At 39.6% G+C, this 15246-nt stretch overlaps 1 protein-coding gene across 3 annotated transcripts in view; it reads left to right on the top strand.

Annotated features, from left to right (window-relative positions):
- Nucleotides 1-14262, top strand: part of LOC111230673 (MICOS complex subunit mic25a-like) — a 79317-nt gene extending 65055 nt beyond the window's left edge. For 2 of the 3 annotated variants that reach the window (XM_022757474.1, XM_022757472.1), the window contains one exon: nucleotides 13061-14262. In XM_022757474.1, coding sequence (XP_022613195.1) covers nucleotides 13061-13084 — 24 coding nt within the window. In that variant the 3' untranslated portion in view covers nucleotides 13085-14262. The remainder of the gene's footprint in view (nucleotides 1-13060) is intronic. The other variant, XM_022757473.1, reaches the window with a different exon arrangement.
- Nucleotides 14263-15246: the final 984 nt, after the last annotated feature.

Below are 15246 nucleotides of genomic sequence, written 5' to 3'. Positions count from 1 at the left end.
TAGCTAGTTAGCTGCACAGTTTTTTTTTTTTTTTTAATATCTCAATGGGTACATATTTCAAGTGTGAAGTGACCACACACACTGACTATCTGCTTAGAGTTTAATGATTTGTATTTCTGTTTTAGGACTTAACCGCCATGAAAACATCAGAGAATAACATTTCAATCCCTCACTTAGCGCCGGTCCCTCTCTCTATTCATTCTCTAGCTCACTTGATCACTGCTGCTCTCTCTCTCTCTCTCTCTCTCTCTCTCTCTACACCACAGTCGCTTGCTCTCTATCTGGCACCACTTAAAAAAACTGGAGTGGACACTAAAGATGAAGCTAAAAATATAAATAGTTCTGCTTTTGTGTCAGTAGAGGTTTTGAACTACTTTTTCCCCCTCTGAGGCCTTGTTGACTTTAAATGCAGTTGAAATAAACGTTTTCCATGTTGTTGGCAATATCACAGAGCCTTAACTTCACTGAAGTACATCAGGCCAAAATTTGAAATTAAGTTGTGATAGGTCATTTTTAAAGAGCATTTATGATAATTTTATTTTAATTATGAATAATAAACTCTGCACCAAATTGACACTTTGCAATTTGAACTCATTCCGAAGTCGTTTTATTGTCCATATCTTCTAAGACCACAACTAGAAATACATAAAATGTACATTAGGATTAAATCTGTCCATTTGTTTTAGGTTCATGGCGAAACCTTGGATGAGATCAGGAAGGGGACGGAGTTCTGATTGGACACGATGGTGTCATGTATGACGCTTTTCCTCTTGAAAGCTTCATTGTGGCCGTGTTGGTGGAGGAGACGATTGTTCTTCATCCCCCAGCGATAGTTTTGCTATGCTAATGGGCACCATGTACTGCCTTAATGTGGAGTACCCTTGCGATATGAAGCACTCATTTAAATTCCTGCAGAGGGTGATCGTGAAGATGAAACCCGACCACTGCTCAGCTAGGATACTACTTACACACAAACTGCTGAGCTGTGGTTTATAGACTGATGACTACACATCTCAAGCCTTAGCTGGGAGGAAACTGTTACTCTGCAGTTTTGAACATTACTTCCCTATAGAAAGTAATGTGTGGACAAAATATGGAAAAAAATTAGAGGTCAAAAACAATATAAACTCGAAGTTTGAATGCTGGTAAGGAGTAATATGAACATCTAAAGCTGCTTCACGCTGTTTTAAAATTGTATCAAACAAAAGCCAAGTACTGCCGAAAAATATCAGAAGCAGAAATGTATGGACTTGTGACACCTCGCGCATGTACATGGAGGAAACCTTTGTCATTCTGCACTGTTGACATGATTGTCCTTGTTGCTTGTAGAAGGAGTTTGCTTCTTGCGTAATGATCAGCATGGTCAAAACACCAGTTGTTTAAAGAATTCAGAGGTCAAAAAGGCATGTCAACTTCTTCTTATCAAGAGGAAACCTGGAGCTTTAGATAAGCAGTTGTGAAAAACTAAATTCAAGAGAAATGATGGCAGTGTTTTTCTGTTGAATTATGTATTAGGACTTGAAACACACACATGAAATTGCCTTGTCTACTTGTATGATTTTATTAATCTGTTAATATTCCACATTCTGTGACTGCACATGACATATGCCTCTTACTCTATCTACACCTCCCTCTCCCAGTTCTGCTATACATTCGAGAAACCTGGATATTGATTTGATAGCAAGGATGTTTTATTTTTTAACAGCTTTCTGTTTTCCTATAAGTGGCTAGTCTGTCTTCCAAATTTGAACTGCTTTCATCCCAATAACTTCCACCTCTCCATTATCAGCATGAGGTGGGGACACTTCTTTTTTTGAAAATGTACCAAAAACTAATGTTAAAGTTTGTTATTGCTCAAATAAATTTCGTACTTTTAAACGGATGAGTTTTAAATTGATTCAGTGTGAAGTTAAACTGGCAAACTTGCCATTATTAGTCAGGAAAAAGGATGATATCTAGTAGAAACAATTTACACACTTGTCTACTTAACTTGAAATGGCTGCTGGTATTAATATAGTTGAAGTTACCTCAACTTGAGTTGATTTAGTGAAGAGTTGTATGTTTGTTTGACAAGATAGAGCAAGCGAGTTTAAACAACAAACGGTCATGAGTTATCAACTTAGCTTGAGTTGAAACAAAGTTCATTGTCAGTGTATTCAGTCTGTATTACAGTGAAGGATAACATTTAAATAAATAGTACAGTTATTCAAACTTTTTTCAGCACATTAAAGCAGATACAGTATATATACAATATATATATATATATATATATATATATATATAATATATATATATATGTACATACAATACAACTTCCAATACAACTTCCAACGAATGATAATGCTGCTCTTTAACAGCTGGATGTGTAAATAAGCAACCGGTAGATATTGCAGTTAAAGTCCTGATCAAACAGGATTTCACAGCTTTAACTGATTTTACACTTGAAGTTCTGTTTACTCGTCATAATGAGCACTACTCAGCCTGTTAACAACAGTTGTTTGAGTTTTGTGGCTTTGAAGAGAGTTTGAAAAAATAAGTCATTTTTGCCTTTATTCAGACAGTGAAGTGAGAGAGAGACAGGAAAGTCAGGGAGAGAGAGAGAGAGAGAGAGAGAGAGGGAATGACATGCAGCAAAGGGTCACGGCTCGGATTCGAACGGGTCGGATTTGAACCCATGGCCGCTGCCACCGAGGCGCCCCTGAAAAAATAACTTGGATGACATATTTGACAGGGTTCGAGACTTGACACCAGAAAATTCTTCTAAAACAGGGATGTTCTAATGACATAAAGACACCATTTCATTGCATTATGGGAATCGTAGGGTCCAGTCTCTCACAACATATAAGTAACTCTTGTGAATTCTTTAACACACAATTGCTGGGATACCCTTTTTTGAAAAATTGAAGGACGCACACAACCCACACAGAACAAGTGGTACAGTGCAGCTGCTGTGAAATAGGACTGACTGTTACTTGGTGTGGAAATGCGTGTCAGCTTGTGTGCTGCCGCTGTGTGTTGCCCTTTTGTATGCAAACTATTTATTTATTTTTTTTTGTAGAGTGTAACTGCTGCTCTGCCCAACATCTTCCTTAAGTAGCGACAACAAACGTGCATTCTCGCACAACTCTCAGCCACTGTGAGTGGCACACTGAACTCTTTCGTACTCTGTCTCTTTCTCTACGAGACGTAACACTCGCTGGGTCTCTATCTGCCACCTCTCTTGTCTGCCCCTGCCCTTCCCCTTCCGTCTCTCCCTCTGCTGTAGTCCCATTTCCCTGTCTTTTGTTGCGCTGCAGAGTGCAATCGAACAGCACATCAAACCAAATCTAGTGCCTCTGTTTCCTCTTTCATCTGCCTCGAGGTCCCCGGTGGCCCGCAGACACCTCAAAGCTTTTCAAACGAGGGGGGGGGGTGCGGATAGCATGGAGGGGGTGGGGGGGTGGAGGGGCGTACTCACAACTGCCTTCTGAGGGAGGCACTTTCACCAGCTTTTGTACCCCTCGCTAGCTGTACCCTGACCTTTGCTCGTACCGCCAGACCCCCTACTTTCATTCTCTCTTTCTGCATTCTCTGATGGGGGGTCCTAATAATAATTCAGCACAGCCCAGTATTATGTTCTGTTGAATGCACCCTTAGCTGCGTAAGCTATCGACACACTTAGTTTTTCTTTTTTTTTCTTTTTTCTTTTTTCTTTTTTTTTTTCCTGGGTGCATTTCACACCAATAATCTGGTCAGCATTTCATCACCCCCTTACACCACGCGCTTAGGAAGAGGTTTTGTGGAAGAAAGACCCCCAGCTGGGATAAGAGAGGACAGCAGCAGGGCTTTTAGGTGGGTTTTTCACTGGCTTTTGTCGCCTCAAAGCAGCCTCAACATTATCGGAACAGTCCACTTTGTACCAGCCTCTCTTTTGTGTCCCATTGTCACTCAATCCATCTGTCTCTCCACCTCCTCTTTCTCTTTATGAGTGGGAGCCTGCCTCTCCTTTGTGATTGCTGTCCAATTCACACCCTGTACTCCAAAAAGAGATCAATTTTTTTTTTTTTTTTTCTGGCCTTTTTGTAAATAAATAAATACCATTGTGTTATTGTTGGCTCCCAGAGCTATGTTGACAAGTTGACTTTAATGTGAATTTTTAAAGAATTGCTTTTTTTTTGTTGTTTCTTTCAGTTACTTACAACTCTCTGCCTAGCAAATGTAGCGAATGCAGCATTATTTATGCTATGCTAGAACAATGACTAATGAACTTTGTGGTCATTTGTGGTGTTTTTACTCCAGTGAAATCATTCATCCAGCACATCTTTGTTTGTGCTTCCAATTGATGATGTGCTATAACCGTTCACTCTCTCTGTTTACACTAACATGCCGTGCTGCTGTATAATGTACTTAGTGCCCAGAGGCTAGGTTTGGACACTTCTTCTCAGTGCTTCAAGCAGTAACGTACAGTAGCAGGATAAAGTAATTGAACCCTTTGGAATTAGGAGGTGTGGATTAGAGCCATAAAAAAAAGAAGTACTTATAGACATTTTTAGTTTGTTATTCATAAGAAACATCTCCTGAGGTGAACCATGCTCCCAGAAGACTTAGGGTCAAGAACGGTTGATTTGCATGAAGCTGAAAGGGTTACACAGTAATCCCAACGGGTTCAGATTTCCATCAGTCCACAGTTTGACAGACCGTCGATGAATGGAGATGATTTAGTTCTGTGGCTGCTCTCTGTAGACGTGGACGTCCAGCTAAGATGACTCCAAAAGCGCAATGCAAAATGATCGTTAATGTAACCAAGAACCTCAGGGTAACAGCTAAACGCTTAACGGAATCAATCGGAGTTGATTAACGTCTCTGTTGATGCGTCTACCAAACACAAATCATGGATCTTGTTGTCTTGCCATCGACACCACAGATGAAGCTGCTCCTCTCCAAAAAAAAAAAAAACATTGCTGCTCCTCAAAAATTTGCCAAAGACAAGCTTCACACTCCTCAACACTACTGAGAAAATACTTTATGGACTGATGAAACTAAGGTTGAATTGTTTGGGAAAAACAAAAAGCTTTGCTGCCTCTGGACCCGGACAGCTCAAACGTCATTGGTGAGAAAATGAATCCCCAAGTTTCTCTTCCAGAATAATGTCAGGGTGGTTCCACCTGCCGAAGCTCAGGAGATGCTGGTGATGCAGCGGGACAATGACACTAAACATCAAAGTAAATCCACTGCAAACTTCAAACAACCTTTTGGAGTGACCCAGTCAGAGCCCGGACCTTAATCCAATAGAGATGCTGTGGAATGACCTGAAGAGAGCCGCTGACTCAGAGAAATATGTCTGAGCTGAAGCAGTTCTGTAGGAAGAATGGTCCGAAATCCCTCCTGAATCATCAGCAGCTAATGGAAGAGCTGTTTTGAGGTTGTTGCCGCCAAAAGAGGTTCAACCGCTCATTCAATCCAAGGGTTCACTTACTTTTTCTACCAGTACTAAGAATGCTTAATGGGTGAATTCAGTGAAGACACAGAAGATTATAGTTATTTGTATGATATTAGCTTCGGGACAGTGTGTTTGTCTTCATTTGTGTCTTAGATGAAGATCAGATCACATTTTATAACAAATTAAAACATAAAAGCAGGTCAATCCAAAAGGGGTCACCTACATTTTCTTACACTTCTTGTCTATAAAAAAGTCTCCTTTTCTTAAGCAGTGGTGAACTTCTCAGGCTGAAAAGACAAAGAGTCTATAGCCATTCTATTGGCTCTGTTAGGCCGAACTCACAGTTGCCATGCCAATGTTTAACAGGTATAATTTACTATGTTCAGCTGTAATTCACCTTAGCCCAGGAAGTCTTTCTATATACTGTCTATAAACAACTCCTGCATATTAACACCAGAAACCCTGCAACTTGACCACAGTTTAAAAGACAGCGGTCAACATGGTGAGGTGTTTAATCTTATCTTTAAAAACCTTCGTGGACAATATTAGGTAGTCTGTACAGCACACTGATTCTGCATGATTTTGATGCTGATTACTGAGAACTGTGGGTGCTGATTGGACGCTGTTTTGGTGATTGATGAATTATTTAAGTCATTTATCCGGCTAAAAATCTAAACAGGTTTCCTGCTTCTCAAATGTGAGGATTTGTTGTTTTCATCTGCTGCATATCATTATAAATTGAATATCTTTGTGTTTTGCGCTAATTGATTATGTGAAAAAGTAATGAACAGATTAATTGATGATGAAAATATTCTCTAGTTTGCCCGTGCTGTTCTTGTGTTTTTGATAGAGGCGGTGGACAGCTGATTATCTAGGTATCCTAAAAAGAACTTTGTTAGTGGAGACAATCTGTGCAATACGTGTTCTTCTCCACATCCCCCTCCATCTCCATCCCTCCATCGCTGAGTCGTGGAGTGGTCAGGCCAATCAACCACAGAGCCTCAGCCTATCACCTGGGAGCCCCAATTGCCTGCCAGTCATCAGATAAAATGGATTTCCAATTGAGTCAAGGCTCCCAGGTTGGGTCAGGTAAAATGGAGGGCGGGGAGACTTGTACTGCTCCTCTAGCTCTCCTGACTTACTGTTTGTTGTTTGTCTCGCTCTCTTTCTATCTCCTACTGTGCTCTGCCTCTGTCCCTCTTCTCTCTCCACTCTCCTCACGCTGTCTCTCTGATCTGCCGGCCAGAGCCACATGTTGTTAAAGCCCAGATACCAATGCGTGCTACGTATCTAGGAGGCAGGGAGATGTAACCCCAGCAAGTATTCTCGGTTCACTTTAACTCAGGATGGGTCTTCAATTAGAGTAGCAGGTGGGAAAGCCATTACTTTGTTAGTGGGTGAGTTATGAGGTGTTTTCTTTAATACAGTAGAAGTGCACAGATTTTTCAAAACCTGTCTGTGTACTAATTACTTTCACACCGTAGTCAGTAGTACAGCACTTTTTTATCATTGTAAATTTAGTTTATCTGGTTTTTAGAGCAAGTGATCTGTTGAAAATATAATGAACAGATTAAGCCTCCAGCCTCTAGCTGCCTCATCTACTACAATCTCCTCCAATCTCTGCCACCCCTGTTCTGTCTCGTCAAGTTTTCATTTATTTGTTCATTATTTATTTTGTGTTTCTTTCCCTGTAAAGGGGCCTTGGGTACCTTGAAAGGCGCTATAAAAATCCAAGTTATTATTAATATAATTATGATTATTATAATGAAAATACTATATATACTAACTATATACGTATGTATATGTAACTATAGTTCCTCTTGAAGCGGTGGACAGTGTATCTAGGCAGCCGGAAAGGAACTTTGTTAGTGGAGACAAAAATCTTTGCAGTATGTGTTCTCCTCCTTCTCTATCCAGTTACCACCCTCTTCATCAAAAGGCATTGGACCTCTGCATCACAGACATTTCTCATCATTACATACTATTAAAAATTTTGCTCATGTCTGAAGCGAATAGATTAGTAAGGTTCCCATTATTCCTTGCAAACACATGTATATTTCCAGACGAGGTCATTACTGACAAAGCCAGGTGATAAACTGTATTTTTCTTATTGTCAACAAATACCAAAGCCAAAACCAACGTATTGTCTGTGCGTACCTTATTCCTTTGTGTTGTAGACCTTCATTTTTACCTAGAAACTGTTATAGACGCATCAGTGACACGTCCCCTCATGGCCATGACAATGAACTGTCAATACAATGTACACAATCCTGCTGTCATAAATATATATTAGAGGACCAAATTTTATATTAACCCACCCCTGAAAGTAGTCCTAATGCACTGTTTCCTCCTGTTTGAGTGACATTTGCTAAAAACTAGAGTGCCCAGCTGATTTAGGAAATTACATAAAAAAATGAAGCAATGTATTCCTTAGTCTTTTTTTAAAGATTTACGTCTTCATTGGGAACCAGTTGGCCTTGAGCTGAGCGCAACAGAGACACATCGATAGGGAAAAAAAACAGTAGAATTATACAAACACATCATTGGTTTTGTTGTTTTCGTAAGATTTATTGAAAGAAACAACGGCTTTATCCTTTAACAAGACAAATTAATTTGACAGTGCAAATGCAATTAGACCAATGTAAGATTCTAGCTAATGAAGCTCATGTAGCTCATTCTAAGCAATGTGATTGTATACTAATATAAACATAATTATGAATATTATAACCATCTCTGCCATTAGATCCCCCTAAATCTTACACATTGGTCCTTCAACAGAGGTAACCATGTCAAAGATTTGAGAAAACGATCTAATCACAAGGTCCACTTAGTTTCTGTTCTGGAGTTTCAGTCAGATTTTCATTAGTAGGTGAAGTTTGCTCAGTTGAAATGGGAAATAGTAAATGTTCAAATGTCCCTTTTAGCAGAGCACTGTAAGGACTTCTTGTGAATGTTGGCTTAAAAGCTGAGGTTCAAAGATGATTCTTGACCTTGGAAACCTTGAAATACTGATAATGATATTCAGAAGAATAAGATATAAACATAAGAACAGTCTAAAGTAAATGCATAGAGTATGTCTGTTTTTTTATTTTAAGGTTTCAAAGATCTTTAAAGTAGTTTTAGAAAGGATTTTTTTTAAGTGCATTTCTTATTTCTGTATTTTAGAAACAGGAAGTTTACTTTTTCTTTTTTTTATTACAGATCTAATTTTTTTTAATAAATGTATTTCTCAGGAAATATTCATATACTTTTTAAACTGTTATTGCAGGTTGCATCAAAATCCTTTTTAAGTGTTCTTGAAAGTTGAAGGCACCACGTAAGACGCCAGTGACTCAGTGAGACGTGCTGAGACAGCTACTTTTCAGAGATGGTGTTTTTGACCTGACAAACTGTGATTGTACAGGTCAAAGATCACCACCGCCTGTCCTTCAGTGTTTCTGTTTGTGCAGCATATGTGGGTGGGGGGGGGTGGGGGGGCAATCCTGAACATACACACATTCCTTTGAGCGATTTTTTTTTTTGAGTTGTTGCTTTATTTCTCTTTCAAGTGAGCAGTAAATGACAGAAACGTTCAAGGAGAGAAAATATGCATTCTCAGGTTTGCATTGAAGTTATTGTACTAAATATAAACATCTACCACCTGGATCCAGTGAAATGTGGAGTTAGAGCAGAAAGGAAAGTAGTTGGAGGGAGGAGTGCCGGGAGAAAAAATTAAGAAAAAAGTGTATGATTGATGAGTGGATGAGAGGAGAAGAAAAGAGCAAATAGGAGAAGGAGACAGGAGAACGTGAATTGAGGAGAGGGCACCATAGGGATGAGATGAGAGGACAGGAGAAGGGAGCTGTATTGATCACTCTGCTCTGTGAGTCTCTCTCTTGTTTTAATGGTTTGAGTTTCACAGCTGGTATTAACTCCACAGTGCACACACACACACACACACACATGCATGCATGCACATATAGTACATACATACCCACTGTCTATGTCTCTTTACCAGCAGGCTACGGGTCAATGCACCCCTGGCCTTCAGTCAGTTCAGCTCAATGCATCGTTCCACGTGGGCAACAGGAGTTATACTGGAGGTGCAGTGGGACCAGTGGTCACTCTGAAACAACCCTCCTTCCTGCTGCTGCCCAGCCTCTGAAGCCAAGCAGGACTGAGCCTGATTGATTTCTTACTGGGAAACCAAAGCACATCAACAAGGGTGTTGATTTTTTATACACACACACACACACACACACACACACACACACACACACACATATATATATACATATATACTGTATATATACACAGTATATACATATATATACTGCAATGCCTAGGTGGGTATGTTTACCTTCTTTACCCTACTCTGTTAGCATGTTAGCATGCTGACATTTGCTGATTAGAATTAAACAGGAAGTACAACTAAGGCTGTTGGGAATGGCATCAGTTTGGCAGGTATTCGATCATAAACCAAAGTTCAACATTTTAATTTAAAAAAATTGCAATTTCCAATAGTTATTGAGACAAGTGATTCAAAACCAAATATGTCATACATGAAGACGCAAGAGGTTAAGATCAGCAAAATCATGAGATTTTATCCTCTGGGAACCATGAATGTTGTCACAAAAAAAATGAATGGCAATCCATCCAATATTTGTTTTGATATTCCAGTCTGGACCCCTAGAGCTCATCTGCTGGAGCTTTAGGTTGAGTGGGGGATTTGTCTGACATCACCAAGCTCAAAAAGAAATGATACTTTACTTTGGCCATAGTTCAACTTCACTTAATAAAAACTACTGCCAATAAAATAATAATATCACTATCCAAGGGTCTAATGTATAATAATGTAATATGAGTCCGACTAACTTTGTGGGAAATGAAATAGAAACGGACTGGCACGGCCGGAGACCACGTACACCACAACTTGTGAAGAGAGAGAGAGAGTGATTAGCAGGCAGCAGCAGGTCCAGCAGCTCAGACTGCAGCAGGCAGAGATGGTTTGATGCAGCTGATATCGTACTAGAAAAGTGAGGTATATGGAGTCACTGTTCATTTCTTATCAGAAGAAAGAACAGTGCAGGTTTCAGCCTGTTTGCTGGATGTCAAGTTCAACTTTCTAAACACAAACCACACAACTCCTCCTACTTGTTTTCCGATACAAAATAATCTGGTGTTGTGCTCTTTGATACTTATTGCTCTATTTTCTATTTTTAGGAATCTTTTCCTAGTTAGGTATAGGGTAAAAAATGTTTTAATTCATATATCTTTAGCTACACAGGGTAATGATTGGTCAGGCAGTTTGGTCCAGATTAGAATATCTCCACAACTGTTGCCATGAAATTGTGTACATACGAACAGGATGAGCCCGAATGGGCTACTTCCTGATCCTCGAACTTTTTCTCTAGCCAGCATGAGATTGACATTTGTGTTTTTACTGAAAATATCACGCCCCAAAAGGATTAATTTGACCATTTGGTCAAATTTAATTTTGTCCCATACTTTATACCCGCAAAATGACATTCCCATCATCCTCAGCTGTACTTTGGGTTTACTTCTAAGTAGCAATAGTGTGTTTGCTAACATGCTAAACTAAGATAGTGGGGCAACGTAAATATTACCTGCTAGCCATCAGCATGTTAGCACTGTTATTGTGAGCATTTGTCTAGAGTTGAATGTGTCACATCTGCATCTAAAAAATCAAGCAAAAAAGCCTTAGTATGTCTGGCTCTGTGTTTATTGGGATTCTGTGTGGGAGATGAAGTATTCAGGTTCAAGCCTCCCTCTTGTAATCAGGGTTATACATTCATGGCTACGAGCTGACTTGTTAGATATTGTCTCCCTTGGAAAGCATGAGTAATAACTAATAAGGCTTCAAAGAGTATATTGACTTTCACATAGAAAGCCAATCACCAACCATTAAACGCCCATGAGCGTCCTCTTCATGCTCTGAAACTCAATATCTCACTAACAAGGTGCTTTATTGAAATAGGAATTGGTCTCAATGGTGGAAAAGCTCTATTCATGTTGGCTATTTATCACTTTGACTTTATGGGTTGTCTCTCTCTTGATCATCTTGGCGGGATTTCAAGGTGTTAATTGATCATAGCCATTTCACGGGAGAGAACACAATCTGAGCGAAGCCCTCTTGGTCGTGCGTCGCAGCTCGGAGTCGCGGCATCAGACGTGCGGTCAGGGACGGTGTGTTTCTTGGGTTTTAAGGATTTCATTGATCTATGGTTGAAGGTTCGAGGTTGCGGTCCTTTGATCACCGGCATGTATCTGTTTTCAAATAGGCCTGATAGACTACAGCTTTCATAGAGGTCACTGAGTCTGAGGTGTTCTGAGTATCACATTCAAGGCCAGTCTCCGCGAATCTGTCGCCCAGATGAAAAGATAGACAGGAGGCTCTTCACCCGAACCCTTAAAAAGGCTTTCATTAAAGGGTTCTGAAAATAAGAGTTGAGTGGAAAGAGTTTGAGTTAGAGCCATCAGTTATAACCTCCAGACAAGGTTCCTTTTGCACTTAAAAAAGGTTTTGAATGTGGACAAGCAAAGAATTTGAAATGTTTCTACTCTGTAGAGAGAGTTCAATGATGGAAAAGGTTTTATTGTTCAGCGAAGTAGAACCCAGCTGAAAAATCAACCAACCCAATATTATTGTCTCATATTAGCTTATCACATACATCAGCCAATAAATAAAGACATTACAGTAGATAATGGCCACAGGTAGGCCTACAACAATTTAGAAAATACTGTGATTTTGTCCCAGCACACACCAGAATGTGTGTGTGAATGAGTGAATGTGGCTTGTATTATAAAATGTCTTATCGACCAGTCAAAGCGCAAATATAAGTGCAGTCAATTTACATCATCTACTATTGAGACATATAGGGGCAAAATTTTACTTTTGCACCTTCTGGAGAGTTGCTGCATTTGCTGCACGCGCACCGACAATAATGGACATGAGAAGAGCCCTGTGAGTGATTGTGTTTGATGTCGGCCAAAAACACACCCTCTCTTCATATATTCCGCCCTGATTACACCCCGTTCTCAACGTTCCTGCTCTTAAAAATACCAAAGATACAATGGGTAGACCAAATATTACGGAAGGAGATTAAACTCATCGAATCAGAACTTTATTGTAAAAGGGATTTTTCTTGTAAAGTAGCACAAATAGCTAATGGATTAAAAATAAAAATAAAAAGTCCATGGCCAAACTTCGTGTGCATTGAAGGGTGAAAGCTGAAAAACTGACTGAGATTGTTTTGTAGGTCAAGGGGAACGGACCTGTAAAATTCTAACAACAAATGCCAAACACAAACCGCATCAACAACACGAGACAACAGACACAAGTGGTGAGAACTTCTCCTCTTGTTGTCGGCCTGGTGTTGTTGCAACATATTGCAGTATGAAAAAGCCTCTTGAGTAGTGATGTAGAGCTGAGTAACATCGGTCAACGAGTTCACATCTCTCCATTACTGTGATAATCCATACTATTACCAGGTCTGACATTTCAATTGTGGTCAGTCAAACCTGGGAAGGTTTGTGTAAAACATGGACGGTCCCTGCACGTAAGAGCATCTCAAAGGTCAGAAGGTTTGACAGGAGTGCAAATGGACTAATAATCGCTTCTTTTGTCTCTTTTTCTCTTAGAACCTGATGATCAACCACGGATGAAGAGTGGGAGGAAAAGGGTAAAACATTTACTTGAGAAGGCTTTTACTTTGGCACTAAGAGTGGCACTTGTCGCCACTCCCGTTTTGAATTATGAGAGAGTTGATTTGCTGTTAGCATGCCTTGTTTTTAAAAATTTCCTATTACGCTATTTATCCGCAGTATCATCGGTTAAAGTTGTTGCTGCACTGCACTGCTTCATTCTACGGGAAAGCTTTTTTTGAAAGAGTGTGTGTGTTAGGTTCATGGTCTGAGTCAGTACACTTTCAATTTAGTAATTTAAAAGATCATCAGAAAGTATTTCTAAGATTTAAGCTGTAAAGATGAAGTCAGGGTCACTCCTACCATCAGCTGAATGAAATTCAGTTTACGTCCAAACCTCTGCTGCTTTTGTATGGAATGAAAAGGAAGAAAAGCATTCCAGGTTGGAGCTGAATCAGGTGCAAAGGGACCGTCCTTGTTTTGATCTTTAACTGAAAGAGGATTGTACTGCTTTTAAGTTTTATGGTTTTGTATTTTTTTTTAAACAACACAGGAATAAGCTCAGGTAATCCTGGCCATGACTTTTAAATTCATTAGACCTGTGATGTATCATATGATTTTATTAAACCATTCATATCGGGTCTCATCTGTGTCTTTAGTTTCTCTACTCATCTACTACTCAACTAGTTAATGCATTAATGCCCTGTGTATTTCATTTCAGCTAAGTGATTAATTGATTCCTCAGCAGAAGTCAAACCGCCTTTATGTCCTTTAAGAACACCTTTCAATGAAATGAAAGGAACTGGAATGACAGTGCTTCACAGAGCAACAATGACATAAGAAGAAACCTTGGTTTGTTTGGTGGTTAGTTAGAGCCTGACACCAGCCGCACTGCACTGTTTAAATCTTCGAATGGTTATGGCACTGACTGCAATGTGCCGTTCCCTAATTATGGACCTCAGACTCAACATTTGAAATCTCAATTTTACCATGAAATAGTGGCAATGAAAACCACTTTTCAATAAATGAACTGTAAGTTTGAGATGAGTGAGTTTTGGAGCTGTGAGGAATCTGAAACAGCCTGACAAAGGGGAAGTCGCTGATGACGGAGACCCCAAAGAAAAATACAATGTGGTTTATTCAGGATTCTGTTGAACAAAAAAAAAAAGAAAAATCCATCAGGAGGACACAAAAAGCATCTAGTGTCATAGATCGTCAATAGCCGGGTATCCATCAAAATGCGGCGCAAAATTGAACAGAACTACCATCTACTACTGATATGCCAGCAGCTGGTGGTACTAATCCTCCAGTCTGTGATGTTAAACCATTGCAGAAGAAAAGGACACAATGAGATGACGTGATTAAGAGCTCCAGTCAAATGCTGTAAAACAATGTAGAGAACATGATGGAAATATGGCATTTTCATGTTTGTTTCATGTATTGATTTGGGGACTGTCCAAACAGATCTGATTATTTCAGCTGCCGCTATTTTTCCGACTCTTCGGTCACTCGCTTCGTCTATGTCACCATTCATTTCATTTGCTAAATTTGTTCCCATTGCCGTTTGTTGCGCTTCGCCGACTTTTCCACCTCAGCCAAGTGAGAAAAAAGCAATATTTTGAGATTCTTTCTCAAATTTTCTGGATTTCTGCATGCAAGATAGAAGTAGAAGTGCACTGGAGAAACAAGGATGATGATACTGACGGAAATTTGAACAGAGAAAATGCTGTTATTCAGACATTGAAGAAATATTGATCATTAACAAGGAAATTGATGGAAGTAAATGAGAGCTTGTGAATTTGTTCATGAATAAAATGTGTGGAATAATTCTGTATGTCTCCAGTCAATGTTTTTTCTTGATGACAAAAAGTTACAGTGTGCTCATCCCACCCATCAAAGCACTGTATGAAAACAGCTGGACACCCAGTCCCAAGATGGCACCTTATTCATTCTAATTAAAGGAGGGGCACAAAAATGTACCAGTATGTCTGTATGAGATGTTATACAGCAGTTTTTATTGTCAGCACTGTAGAGTGTTAAAGAAGAATTGATGCAGTACGTAATCCACGATCACTTTGTAATTTTATCTTGTTGATATCGGCCTTGTTTACCCGGAGCATCGTTACGATACTGCTAATGCAAACTGAGCCTTTTCCGCCGTTGCTGCTTCACACCGGTGAAAC

The sequence above is a fragment of the Seriola dumerili genome, unplaced genomic scaffold, assembly GCF_002260705.1.
Source record: "Seriola dumerili isolate Sdu_G_001 unplaced genomic scaffold, Sdu_1.0 BDQW01000278.1, whole genome shotgun sequence".
Lineage (NCBI taxonomy): Eukaryota > Metazoa > Chordata > Actinopteri > Carangiformes > Carangidae > Seriola > Seriola dumerili.
Note: the sequence above shows the minus strand (reverse complement) of the source record. Positions and strands in the feature narration are given on the sequence as shown.